Genomic DNA, 15,543 nt, shown 5'->3' with positions numbered 1-15,543 from the left:
CAATTAATTGTAATTCAAATTGAATGATTATTTTGTTACAAAATTATTATTTCATAATCTATTTATGGGCAATACATATAATAATTTTAATCATAAATTAAGCTATTTTACATTAAATGACTTATATAATGGTCATCTCATTATCATAAATGCTGAATTAAAATAAGTCATTATTATTTTTTTATTTAGAATTAAATGAGAATAAAACCAGAGATACTATTTTATTTGGTCTTTAGAGTTTAATGGGTGTCACACTCAAATATAAATAGTGACTTCCAGATTTTGGTCTCCAACACATCAAAGCCACCTCCATAACTCTTTTTCTATAAAAGGAATTGCGATTCAACTTTATCAGAAATACAAAAGGTTTTCAAAGAACAAGGGAATGGTCTGAATTTGCACGAATTATAAATGTTCAAACTTACGATATTATTTCAGTTGGTTGTCATTACGAGAATGATTCTAATCTATACGTGTCTAAAGACTAGAATAGATTAAATATTATTTAAGTAATTTATTTCTAATATTGGTATTTGATTAAATTAGTTTTAGAAAAATTTAAATTGTTGACTCAATTTATATTTTACGACTATTCTTATTGAATATATTATTTTTATATTTTTTAATATAAAATTTCTTTTTTTTTTCTGATTTTTAAGTTTATTTTCTTTCTTGGATATATGTATAACCTTTTTTCTCACTTTATATTTCAAATTAGTAATGTAATTATTAAAAAAATGTATTTAAAAATATATTAAAACATCACTATTTAAAAAAAAGAAAAGATACGTGAAAAAAAAAATTAAAACATCACTATTAGAAAAAAAAAACTGTTAATATGCGTATGAATGGGGTCGAAATTGAGGAATATATATGGATATAAAAAATAAAAAATTATTGCACGATTGTAAAATAAAAATAATCATATTTATAAAATGAAATAATTATAACAAAAAATAATTAATATATGTGATTTAAATATTTTTAATAACCGGTAACATAGAATTTAACAAAATATAATTCATATATTTTTTTATTTATGTATATGTATAAAATTATTTATGTATATGTATATATATTAAAAAAATTACTGTAATATATATATATATATATATATATATATATATATATATATATTTAACAAAATTATTATATACGTATACATAAATAAAAAAATTATATAATTTTTAGAAATTACATATGAACTTTTTTTTCTCTCAAATAAACTTATTCTAATTATATACGATTAATTCATGAATAATGTATGATTATATTAATTTAAGAAAATATTTTCATTATAATTATATGAAATTAATATTCAATGTGTTATTAAATTTCTTATCAACCATTGATATATTTAATTATTCTAATTATATCAATTGATATAATTCTAATTCTCATTCAAGTGTAATAATTTTATTAGAAAATAGTTGATGCACATATTAATAGTGACTCATTTAATTTGATATCAATTAGTGGATAATAATAATAATAATAATAATAATAATAATAATAATAATAATAATAATAATAATAATAATAATAATAATAAAAGTCTACACGGTACATGCATTATATTTTAAAAAGGTAAAATATATTTTTAAAAAAAATTAGAGTATCAATAATCAATTGTGATTAATATCAATATCAATAATTAATTTTTATAATTATTTTTGTACTACTAAAGGCTACATATAATGTTTTTTTTAGAATAAAAAAGGTTGTGATTCATAATATTTTCGTAAAGTTATATTGTATGGACACAAGATTAGTTAGATAACAAATTGAATTTTAATTAATATGTTTTATTTTTTGCTCATATTTTTCATTAATTATTTTACTTTTTATATTTACAGTAAATATTGAATATAAGAAAATAATATTGAGTATTATCTATTTTATTTATTTAGAGTGTCATAATTAAATTTGATATAATTATAGCAAGTATCTAGAATTAATAATAACATGATACTATAATTTTAAGTTGTATAATATAATAAAAAATGTAACAATTTATGTATGTTTCCTATATAGTAATAATATTATATATATTTATATATCTCCTCTTTTAGCTCTTTCCTAAAATTATTGGCATATAATTAATATAAATAACATATATATTGAGTAAGTGTCTCTATTGAATTAATCATAAAGGTTAATAAAATATAACGACATAAATTTCACCTAATTGTAGCAAGTATCTCCATTGAAAATATTATATATATATATATATATATATATATATATATATATATATATATATATATATATATATATATAAAAGGAGTAATACTGAATTATTACAATTATTTATCATCTAAAAAATTTGTACCTCGTATATAGATCTTCTTCTATTTATTATTTTTCATACCTAAGGGCTACTAACTGCGATTCTATCAACAGTGTTACCTATGGTAGATTATGTCATAAAAAAGTTTGGAAAATAAAGGCAATAATTATAAGGTTATAGAAAGTCCCATTCAAATTTGACAAGAACAAGACGACTTACAAAGAAATAGTTTTCATAGATGATAAGGTAAGTTGATTATTTTCCATGATTCTTTTAAGTGATGCTAGGTCCATTTTATAAATATTTTTTGTTTATATTTTAAGTTTATTTGATAAGTAAATCCTTACATGAATCAAAGACAGTACGATTTTATAGATTTATAAATGCTAATAGCTTTTATATTTAATTTATTTTATAGTGTGATAATAGCCAATATATTTGTTGGTAAATTTAACTATTACTATATTATTTGATCACATTCAATATATATATATGTAATTTATTAAAAAAATAAATTATTAAAATTGATTAATAATTATTTTAGAGTTACTCCAATTAATATTAAATTAAAAAAATAAACAAACAATACATAATATGTTATTTTTTTATTAATTAAATTATTATAATTTAAATTAATTTAAAAAAATAATTTAAAATTATAATTTCAATTTTATGACGTGCAGATAATTATACTTGTTAATTACTAAAAGTAAGCGACATTTCGATCATCTACATCACGAAATCACCATCATTTGATTTTGCAACTTTATGTTTAAGCAGCGATAGATGGACATAATCATAATGGATCACAACACCAGGTAACTAGGTTCAAGTATAGGACTTAACAAAGTGACAATACACGAAAGCACACAACTAACGCTAGTGTTAATTACATGTTTACATAACAGTTGGGAGATAAACGTGGTTTAACCATGATCTTAAGTGGAGTAGTTTTAGCAATGACCAATCCAAGAGTTGCACTCATATCAACAAATTCAATAGGTGGGTTCAATATTTCAAAGGAATGCAAAAAGCTCGCCAAAACAAAGTGAAGCATTTTAAGGCCAAATGAAATTCCGGGACAAATACGTCTACCACCTCCAAACGGTAACAATTCAAAGTGATGGCCTTTAACGTCGATATCTTTGTGGGTTGTGAGGAATTTTTCTGGCTTGAAGTCCAAGTGATCTGACCAAATATAAGGATCGGTATTGATTTTCCAAATATTTGTAATTAGCTGAGTTCCCTTTTTGATGTGATATCCACCTAAATTGCAATCTTCTGTGAATTCATGAGGTGCTGCTAGAGGAGCTGCTGGATACAATCTTAATGTTTCCTTGACTATAGCTTGAAGATATACTAATTTATTTATATCTGACTCAACTATGCATCTATCTTTCCCTATTTTCTCATCAAGTTCTTGTTTTGCCTTTTCCAACACGTGAGGATTTTTCAATAGCAAACACATGGCCCATGTAAGAGAAACTGTGGTGGTGTCATTTCCCCCAACTATCATTGTCTGCGACATTAAAATAGTACGAGTTTCATGACAACAGTGCTCTATACACATTTAAGGAGGATCAATCTTGCAAGAAAATAGTAGATCAGTAGATCACATACATTAATGAGATCAGTTTTCTTTTGAAGAAATAATAAGGAAAAGTATAACAACAACAACAACAAACAGATGTATGCATATATGTTTTGAATGAAAATCAAATTAAAGCTTTAAAACATGCAAAGAAGAAATAGAAAGGTCAACTAATTGTTGCCAGAAAAAAAAAATATTTTTTACTGAAAATATTAATTACAAGAAGTACCACAATGTTATATCATTTAAAATTGATGTTCGTATATCAAAATCAACTATTAAAATTAGTTATCACTAATATATTTGTGTATAAATATATGTGTGGTTTAATTTATATTTAATATATGTATTTATATTTTAATATATATTATATATTGATAGTTAATTTTAATGACTGATTTTAGTGTACACATAATATAGTATATCATTATATGGAAGAGTGTATTATGGCTATTATTAGGGTAGTTAACTATATAATTTTAGTAACATTTAAAATATACTGTTAAGATTAAGATCATTTTTATTTATATTTTGATAATATTTTTATTTTATTTTTATATTAAAAAGCATCATAAAATAATATAAAAAATATTATTTTAATTTTAACATCTAAAGCCACTGTAATATTATAGTATATAACTATATATCACTTTATATATATACATGTAACTCTTTTTTACTCTTTACTTTTCATGTATTCGGTCAACTCATTATACTTACTACTATATTATTTAGGTAGCCACAGAATTTTATTAATTTGTGTTTTAAATTCTAACATACGATAAGAAAGGAATGAGCACACAATACAATAGCAACAGGGAACAAGTTGGCTTATTATAGGTGGAAAAAAATAAAAATGAAAAAATTAAGAAAATTAAAGGAAAAAAAAAAAGGAAAAAGAAGGAAAGATTAGATAAGTATTACTATTAAGTGTATAATTCTTTACTCCCAGTGCGAAATATGATTTAACTATTGAAAAAAAACTTTTCAACCAATAATAATTTTTAATAGTTTAATAAATAAATTTTATTAATTTATGTATATAAATTTTAAAATTTATAAATTTAAATTATATTAATTTATGTATATAAATTTTAATAAATATAAATATAAATTATTATTAAGTAAGTGCTGGCTAGAAGAATAGAAGAAGATCAAGTAACAAATTATATTCTACATAGATACATACCAATATCGTGGCTTTATATATGGTGTCAGCATCAAACTCACGAATGTGAGTATGAGAAAACACCGAAAGCATGACATCAATGAAATCACGTGGCTCTTCACTTGAACCCTTTTCATCTAAGAAATCCATGTTTTTGCGATGCTCATCCAACCATCCACTCAAAATCTCATCGAGTTGTTTAGCAGTTTCTTTCATGGCCTTTTCATGGCCCCCCAAATCAAGCCACCTTAATGAAGGAATAGCATCTCCCACAGTAAACATCCCCATAAGACGCATCATCTCCCTAATAGTCTTCAAACACTTACTCGCTTTATCCTCACTCTCTGAATCTACAGCTCCAAAGAATGTCTTCCCCGCAACCATTCTAAGAACCATGTTGAATGTCAACTCTGCAAACCATTGCTTTACGTCCACCAACACGTATCCAGATTCATTCTTCTGAGTGGACCAAAGACTTAAGAGATCTTTTGTTGAAGCTCGAACTTCCGAGACTCGAACATGGCTTAGCAGCTCTATGCGGCGATTCGAGAGAAGCTCTAAGTTTGAAAACTTGCGGAGTTCACGCCAATATGGACCGTACGGCGTGAAACCAATCATGGCTCCATTGTAGCCAAGGTTTTCGAATGAGACAAGATTGGGACGAGAAGCAACAATTGCATCATTCTTTGTGAAGCATTCTTTCGCCATTGCTGAGTTGCTTAGTACTACAATCTTTTTGGAACCAAGCTTCACGGTGAAAAGGGGTCCATATTTGTCAGCCATGGCGCCCAAAGTAATGTGGAGTGGCTGTGAACGTGAGCCATGGAAGAGTGGAAGGTGACCCAGTATAGGCCATGCACCAGCCACCATTGGAGGTTCTCTATGTTTATTGCCAGCTTTGAATGGACGATACATTAATAAATAGAATAAGATGGTAATAACAAGAGAAAGGATTGTTATTCCAGTAATTGAGGTGGTGTTTGGATAAGTTAGAATTGGATCCATTGATTTTTCTGCTCAAGAATCTGTTTGTGGAATTGCAAAATGAAGAGATAGAGATGAGTTTGATTTGGATAAATGATGAGTTAATTAGCTTAATGCTTTAATTTTCCTGATTTGTTTAAGTAGAGAAGGCGAGCATATCAAGCATACTGCACATACACCAAATCAATTATAGCAAAAGAGCAAAACGACATCGTGGGACCTCCTGATATTTTAAACATGTGTATTGTATTTTTTTGTGACTAACATGTGTATTGTATTTGTAATTATGTATAGTTTTTTTCATTTGCCGGTTCTTATAATTTAATAAAGAAAAATATTAGGATAACAAGTTATAACTCAAATCATATCATTTTTTAATTTCATTTAGAGGTCTTAGATTTGAGTTTCACTCCTAACCTTAGAAAAAAATGTTAGAACATTATCAGAATTTATAATTTCTTTTTCAAAAGGAAAAGTCTAGGGCCAGCAACTTTTGTATTTTCTGGCCAATACTTAATCATCAAAATAAAAGTGAATGATCTTCTATCATTAGATGTAATCTCACACCATTAAAAATACTATTGATGGCCAATTGATAATTATAAAACATCAAAATTGCCGATCCTAGCATTCCTCATTTCAAAACTTTTAATCATTAATTTAATTTTGTTAGTTTAATAATCTAATAATATACTTTAGTTCATATTTTTAAATATTGATAATTAATTAATGACAAAAAATAATAAATTCTAATAATTCTATAGCAATTCTCTTTACTACATTTTCAGTTAGGTACTATTATTTAAAAATTAACATTTGTAATTAAATTTTTAGTAGTTCTTATTTAAAAAAAACAATAATTTTAGAATATTTCATAATTTATCATACATAAAACATAAAATTAGGACTACATACAAATCGAATTAGATCGGATATAGCCAAAATCTCAATTCAATTCATATTAATCTCATCAGATTGAATCTAATATCAGATTTGATCCAATTTAATCCTCACATTTGTGGATCGGATCGAATTTCGAATATAATAAAAAAAATAAAAATATTTTTAATTTTAAAAGAATCAACAAAATTAACAAAAATAGAAATTAAAACTCTAAATCCCTAATTTGGCATCAATTAAATCCCTAATTTAGCATCAATATTTACACTAAAATATATCAATTACCGCTATCATAACAATAACAAAAGTATACATTTCAAAAATTAAGAACACATTTTTAATAGTAAAAACATAAACAATGAATCAGAAGTAAAATGAGCAAAATTTGATAAAAAAAACAACAAGCAAAAACAGATTTATATTTCAAAATCAAAGATCAACAAAATAAGAAAAAATATATTTAGAACCCTAATTGAACAAAAGTAGATTTGCATTGGAGAAGCACAAGCAAAAGGAAGAATCTGCGGCGAGCAATGAAGAGCAGTGACGAGCAGAGATGATTAACAGAGACGACAAACAGAGATGACGACCGTGCTGATGGAGGAGACGAGGACCGCGCTAATGAAGGAGACGACCATCGTACCGAAGGAGGAGACGACGACGTGACGATGGAGACAGAGACGGAAAAGTAGATATGGTCTCAATGGTCTGAGCTGACGAAACGCGACGATGAACGACGCGACGGCGACATAGGTGAACGATGGTGATGAATGAGGTGAACAGCGAGTCTGGGACAGTGAATGGGACTGGTCGACTGGGTCTGGGTGAGAGAGGAGAGGAAAAGTACCGCCGTTACTGAGTGGCTGAGTTAGGAAATTAGGGACTTAGGCTTTTTATTTATTAATTATAGTATTTATATTAGAGTGCGGATCGGATCCGCATATATCATGACAATAATATCCGCTATCTGATTCTATTAAAGTGCGGATCAGATAATATCTATAAACTATAGATCAGATGTAGATAAATATATTGCGAACAGTGGATATTATACGATCCATGTACAGCCCTACATAAAATTAAATATTTTAAAAAATATATTTTTAACAAAAAATAATTATAAAGATGTAATTGTAACATTTTTATTAAATACATAAATTTAATTATAATTTTTTAAATTAGGATTTAATTAAAAATATGATGATATTATAAATATTTAATTAATTTATTATGATACATTTATGCTCCAAAATTTATTTTCCTGATTTGTTTAAGTAGAGAAGGCAATCATATCTGACCAAATCTATCACTCAAATCCATTAGCAAAAGCACAAAACGACATCGTGGGACCTTCACAGAATTATTGTGATCGGTATTTTAAACATGGGTATGGTATATTATGAGAAATTTTTTGTTGAAAAATAGAATTGGACAAAGAGTGAATATTTTTATTAAATTTATATTAAAAAAACAAGTACATTGCAAATAATAATTTTTTTGGGTGAACTTTCACTCTCTATCAAAATTTCAATCTTCACCATATTATTTGTTGAGGCAAGTAAAGAAGCCTAAAGTCGTGGGCTGATCAAGAAAGTTCAAGAAAGTGTTAAAAGTTGATAACTAGTGTATTGTGTACATAGTTCTTATAAAAAGACTTTTACCATCATATATAAGTCTTTCAAGTGAAACGTAACGGTAAGATATCAAAAACTCACTTTGAGTAATTCACTAAAAGGCATTTTTCTTTTCAATTAGTAGTACATTGCTCTGCATCACTTGCTCTGTATTTTTCTTTCTTTCTTTCTTTCTTTACTTTTTTATGGTATCGGAGCTTTTAGGGTTCTAAGAGATCCATGGCTACTAGCAACCCCTCCTTACCCACCAACAATAATGTTCCTCCAATCATTTATCAGCAACGATCGTTCAATCCAATTTCAGACAAACTATGTGAAACAAATTTCAAGACCTAGCAACAACAAGCACTTAATGCAATTGAAGGTCAGGGTTTTAAAGATCATCTCATCAAAGCACGAATCCCACCCCAATTCTCATCTAAGTCTGATCAAAAAGCAGGAACTGAATCCTCCATCTACAAACAATGGAAGCAAGATGATTGTCACTTAGTTTTTTGGATGCTTGCCTCAATTGACAATGCGTTCAAGAACAAAATGGTAGGTTCCACGCTCAGCTATAAAATGTGGCAGAAAATTGAAGATTATTTCGCACAATCCACCAAATATCAGATTAAACAACTGAAGGCTCAACTGAAATTGATAAAGAAACAAGGTCAGACAGCTCGTGACTACATTTTTAAAATCAAGAATGTGACTGATTCACTTGCAGCTTTAGGTAATCCTCTCTCTAAGGAAGAACATGTGGAAGTTCTATTAGAAGGGCTTAATGAAGAGTACCAAAATCTTTTCTTATTGTCAATGCCAAACCAGAAATTTATAGTCTTGTGGAAGTAAAAAATCTCATCATGTCTCATGATGACATGATAGAGAAATTCAAGAAAAATGGGAGTGGCATTCTTCAAGCTAATCTCACTCAAAATTCTTTTCCTGTGTTTCACAACTCTGCTCGGGGCAATGGATTCCGACGAGGAAGAGGAGGACGTTTTCCTAGGGGAGGACGTGCATTTTCTCAGCAAAATCGACCTCAATGCCAAGTTTGTGGCCGTTTTGGTCACATTGCGTGGCATTGCTTCAATCGCTTTAATCAAGATATTCCACCCCCATCCCGCAATCAAGCACAGCAATCCAGCAACCTCGCTTATAATCAGAATTACTCAACCTCTTCTACTTCTCCTCAAGGACCTTCCACTGCATCCACTACACCTCCCCCTCCAGCACCATCCTTTCACCATCCCACTGCTTTTCTTGCTGCCCCCAATACTATTGCAGATCCTGCTTGGTACCCAGATACTGGGGCTTCTCATCATGTGACGCCAAATCAATCAAACTTGTTGACATGTTCAGAATATACGGGCCCAGAACAGGTTCAAGTGGGTAATGGTGAAGGTATCTCCATCTCTCATATTGGAAATTCTTTTCTATACTCTTTAGATTCCAAAAGATATTTTAATCTCCAGCACTTGATACACACACCACAAATCACCAAGAACTTGATTAGTATTTCGAAATTTGCTAATGATAACTGTGTCTATTTTGAATTATTTGCTAATTTTTGTCGTGTGAAATGCCAATTTACACAGAAAGTGCTCTTACAAGGTATACGTAAAGGGGGCATATATCAATTTACAAATGTTGCTGTCTCTCAACTCTCTCATTCACTCAATTTTCCTATTGCTTTTACTGTGTCTTGTTCAGTGTTAGATTTGTGGCATAAACGCTTAGGGCATTTATCTCTTAAATCTGTTAAACTAGTTCTCTCTCAATGTAATATTCCACATTCGATGAAGCATGTAAATGAAAATACTCATGTATGTGAAAATTGTGCACAAGCAAAAATGCACAAGTTACCTTTTTCTGACTCTAATACAATATATACTACTCCTCTTGAATTGGTGTTTTCTGATGTCTGGGGCCCCTCTCCTCATATTTCTCATCTTGGATTTTGATACTATGTTACCTTTATTGATGCATTCTCAAGATATACTTTTACCTTTTTATTAGTTACAAAATCACAAGTTTTTCTGGCTTTTCAACAGTATAAACTGTATATTGAGAATTTGACAGGACACAAAATCAAAGCACTACAAACAGACAATGGAAGGCGAATATACCTCCAATGCCTTCTCTGAATTCTTGGCAAGAGCAGGCATTACTCATCGCTTTTCATGTCCCTATGTTCATGAACAGAATGGGACTGCAGAACGAAAACATCGACATCTCATAGAGATGAGTCTAGCTATGCTTTCCACTGCCTTTATGCCATTGCTTTATTGGGATGAAGCAGTTCTTACTTCGGCTTACTTAATCAATCGTATTCCAACTCAGGTTCTTTCCAATTTATCTCCATATGAAAAATTGTTTAATAAGAAACCAGACTATAGTCTTTTTAGAATTTTTGGAAGCAGCTGCTACCCTTTTATTCAGCCTTACAATAAAAATAAACTTGAAAACAGATCAATACTATGCTACTAACTCTAAAGGATATAAATGTTTGTCCAAAAGTGGCAAGATTTATATTACTCGACATGTGAAATTTGATGAATCTGAGTTTCCATATACAAAATTGTTCCTAACAATGCCTGCAGCCTCTTCCTCTCCACCCCCTGCACCAAAGTCTGGTGATGGCCCTACCCTGTTTCCAAAGGCTACTTCCACTGCCAGGTGTACTCCAATTTCCAACCCAGCCCCTTGTCTTCAGGTTGATGATCCTCCCTTTCAGTCACTTCCGACACATATAGAGACTGCCGAAAAGCCAGCATATACATCAATTCCATCTTCTGCCTTGCAACCTATAACAGGTATCGAAATTCAGCTTCCGCTTGTGGAACCTGAGTCTCAACAAACTCAAAATTCTACTTCCATTTATTCTTCTCACAATCCAAATACTCACCAAATGTTGACAAGGTCCAAAACTCACTCCTCAAGGCCAAGAGCATTAGCAGCTACCATTTTTAATAACAATTTTCTTGAACAACCTCCAAAATCAGCTGCTGCTGCTCAAAAAATTCCTCATTGGCATCATGCTATGAATGAGGAATTTAGAGCCTTGGTGAAGAATAACACTTGGACCTTGGTACCAACACCTTCTAATGCTAAGGTTATTGGGAGTAAATGGGTATTTGCTGTTAAAAGACATGCAGATGGGACTGTTCAAAAATACAAAGCCAGATTGGTAGTCCAGGGTTTTCATCAATCAGAAGGCTTTGATTTTGACCAGGTGTTTAGTCCTGTGGTGAGGCCTGCAACTGTGAGACTTATATTGAGCATTGCAGTGTCCAAAAATTGGGTAATTCGTCAATTTGATTTTAATAATGCATTTTTAAACGGTGATTTGCATCGAACCATTTATATGCATCAACCAGCTGATTTTGAGACACAAGCTGCTCAGTATGTTTGTAAATTAAATAAGTTCCTATATGGATTAAAGCAAGCACCAAGGGAGTGGTTTGACAAATTGAGTAGTACTTTAAACTCCTTTGGCTTTTATAGCACTAACTCTGATTCTTCTCTGTTTATTAGATTTAGGTCAGATTCTGTTATGTATATTTTGTGTTATGTGGATGATATCATTATCACTGGGAATTGTTCAAATGATATTAGTAACATGATTATTCAATTGGATAAAGTGTTTTCCTTAAAAGATTTAGGTGAGCTAAGTTATTTTTTGGGAATTGAAGTTCAAAAGATAGATCAAGGGCAGCTTCATTTATCCCAAACAAAATATATTAGTGACTTGCTCTCTAAACTAGGAATGGGTGAAGCAAGCAAAATGCCTACACCTATGATTTCATCATTACAGTTGCTGTCCAGTGGGTCTGAATGTTTTGATGATGCTAAGCTGTATCGTAGTGTGGTAGGTACATTACAATACTTGTGCATAACCCGACCAGATATATCCTTTGCAGTGAGCAAAGTGAGCCAGTTTATACATTCTCCTTTGCTTTCTCATTGGAAGGCGGTAAAGAGAATCCTAAGGTATCTGCAGGGTACTAAGGAGCATGGATTGTTGATACATCCCAGCAGTGATTACAGGCTTTATGGATTTGCAGATGCAGACTGGGCAGCGAACTTGGAGGACAGGCGTTCTATCTCTGGTTATTGTGTATTCCTTGGACCTAACTTGATTACTTGGTGTTGCAGGAAACAAACTACCATAAGTAGGAGCTCCACTGAGGCAGAATTTCGAAGTTTAGCTGCCTGTGAAGGAGAGTTGGTGTGGCTCACAAATCTGCTGACTGAATTGAAGATACCCATGAAGACAATTCCTACAATTTTTTGTGACAATCTCAGTACAGTTCTTCTTACTGCCAACCCTGTTCAGCACAATCGAACTAAACACTTTCAACTTGATGTTCAAATTATTAGAGAAAAGCTTAAGGCAAATTCTCTACATGTAATACACATCCCGGGACATGAACAAGTAGCTGATATCCTAACCAAGCCTCTTTCGGCGACTGCCTTTCAGAGATTGAAGGACAAACTTCGAGTGACTCAAAGACCACACTCGAGTTTGAGGGGAGCTGTTGAGGCAAGTAAAGAAGCCCAAGGTCATGGGCTGATCAAGAAAGTCCAAGAAAGTGTTAAAAGCTGATAACTAGTTGTGTATTGTGTACATAGTTCTTATGAAAAGACTTTTACTATCATATATAAGTCTTTCAAGTGAAACGTAACGGTAAGATATCAAAAACTCACTTTGAGTAATTCACTAAAAGGCATTTTTCTTTTCAATTAGCAGTACATTGCTCTGCATCACTTGCTCTGCATTTTTCTTTCTTTCTTTCTTTACTCTTTTATTATTATCCTATATTATACCCCAAAAACATATACAATAGACGATAGAGATATCATAGATCGAATTTAATCAAAATCTCAATTTGAGCATTAAAAGAAGAATAAGATATAAACGTTTTTTATCTTTAGATTTGATATCCATTTGAATGGGATCAGATTGTAGAATATAAAGAAAAAATATGATAAAAATCACATAAATAAACTAAATGGGTTCTAATTTTGTATAAATTTCTTAAATACAAATAGGTTAGATGAACATCTTATTTGCATATTTATATAAATCGAATTCAATTTATACTCTTTTAATGTAAATCGAATTCAATTGATTCGAATTAATAGGTGTATTAATAAATTAAATTCATTAGTTTCGATTTATTATGAAAAACGTTTTAGTGAAATAGCATATAGTAAATTGAATCAATGAGCTTTGATTTAAGACCCATGGTAAATCGAATTAAATAGTTTCAATTCAAAGAAAACGAGAATCAAGATTAATTGAATGTAATAGATTCGATTTAATAGCTGTGTCCCTATATATATACAATTCGAATTTAGTTGTTTCGAATTACATTTTACAAATTTCTCCACCTCCAAACCTTACCGAAGAGAAAAAAGTTAGACAACAACACCAGAGGATTCAAAAATGAGGATATGGAAGACGACCCAAATCGTATCTACCAGTTGGACGAAGTTAGTCATATTGCTGGTAACATCAATGAAGAGGTTAGAGAATGAAATTTATTTTCTTTAAGATATATTAGAATTGTTAGTAATATTAAGTCGCTTAGATTTTGATTATAAGCGCTATTAGAATTATTAGTAATAAAGCAGATATCACATGAAAATCAAGTTTCCTGTGATCACTAAAGATTGACGTGGTCAGACATGTATGAGGTTCATTATACCGTCTAATCTCCCAAATATTCTTCCGCTGGCAAAGAGTGATCCAAATCAACCATATGAAACTGTTTCCAAACTCTTTACACTTTCCATAGTACTTGGCATGATTTGATTCTAGCATTTTGTACTCAACTCCAGGACGGATGCTATAAATCATCACATAAGACAACTTCCTCTTTATTCTGAAATTGATTACTAATTTTGAACTTAGCTAGACTTGTTGTGTTCTGTGAATCTCTGGCCCCGAATCCAGATTTTACATCTAGAAATCGCTGCTGTCTCATTGCCTTTAAGTCTAAAGTTGAAAAGTGCAGGGGTACTGCTGAGTCTCCGAGTTCGATGCTCCACCAGCCCCAACAGGAATACTCCTCTCTATATCATCATCGCTATCATCTTCAATCATGACGACACTACAAGAAAAACGTGAGTATCGTCGAATTTACCGTCGGAAAAACGAAAAAAATATAAACAATATAAACTTCACTGATAAATATTTACCATCGGAATTTTTTCATCCGACGGTAATTACCGTCGGATTCTATAATAAATTACCTGTTTGAAAAATTATTTGGTTACTGACGAATTTTTTCGATGATAATATTAATACCAAAATATATTATTTTTCGCACTATTACTGTCAAATTATTCTCTCAATAAATTTCACAGAATATTCATTTTTTATCTACACCTAAAAATTTGCCTAAAAATAAACATAACTATATTTGATGGTCTCATGTTATATTCAGGCAAAGAGATTCTTCTATATCGAAAATTCTTCTATATAAAAAATTTTAAGAATCATCAATTTTTAGTAATTTTGGTCAGACAAAAATCAAATTATGTTTAACAAATACATTAATACGAGTATATATTGTATTAATTTATGTGTATAAATTCTAATAAATATAAATATAAATTATGTATTTTATGTGTGTAAATTTGTTACATATATAAATACAAATTATTACTGGTCAAATACTAATTTAAAATGATAATATTTGGTGGCTATATAGTATTATTATATTCTATAATCGGTTCAAAATATTCTAAATTTTTTTCTAACTAATAAATCAAATACCAAATAAAAAATTATAGTAGAAATGTAAAATAACCATTGTTATATTTTTGGTAGCCCATAAAAAAGATTTGGCTAAGCCCCGTACAAACCAGAACCCGGATAGAAGCCCACCAACTAGTCTCACCTGCCCCGAAACCCGCCCAAACCACCCCGCAACGCACTAGGAGAACAACCCTCGGAAGTCGGAACAAAGGTTTAATTGAGAAT

General features: G+C 30.2%; 1 protein-coding gene across 1 annotated transcript; it reads right to left on the bottom strand.

The window, feature by feature from the left end:
• Positions 1 to 3,020: 3,020 nt before the first annotated feature.
• On the bottom strand, positions 3,021 to 6,160 carry LOC112802534 (cytochrome P450 82A3). The gene is made up of 2 exons (XM_025845794.3): positions 5,071 to 6,160; positions 3,021 to 3,809 (listed from the first exon to the last, which is right to left on the bottom strand). The coding sequence occupies exons 1-2, from the start codon at positions 6,052 to 6,054 to the stop codon at positions 3,180 to 3,182; spliced, it is 1,614 nt and encodes a 537-aa protein (XP_025701579.1). The 5' UTR covers positions 6,055 to 6,160; the 3' UTR covers positions 3,021 to 3,179.
• Between the last annotated feature and the right edge of the window lie 9,383 nt (positions 6,161 to 15,543).

This window comes from Arachis hypogaea, chromosome 5, assembly GCF_003086295.3.
Source record: "Arachis hypogaea cultivar Tifrunner chromosome 5, arahy.Tifrunner.gnm2.J5K5, whole genome shotgun sequence".
In the NCBI taxonomy this organism is placed as follows: domain Eukaryota; kingdom Viridiplantae; phylum Streptophyta; class Magnoliopsida; order Fabales; family Fabaceae; genus Arachis; species Arachis hypogaea.
This window is presented reverse-complemented; position numbering and strand designations above follow the sequence as displayed.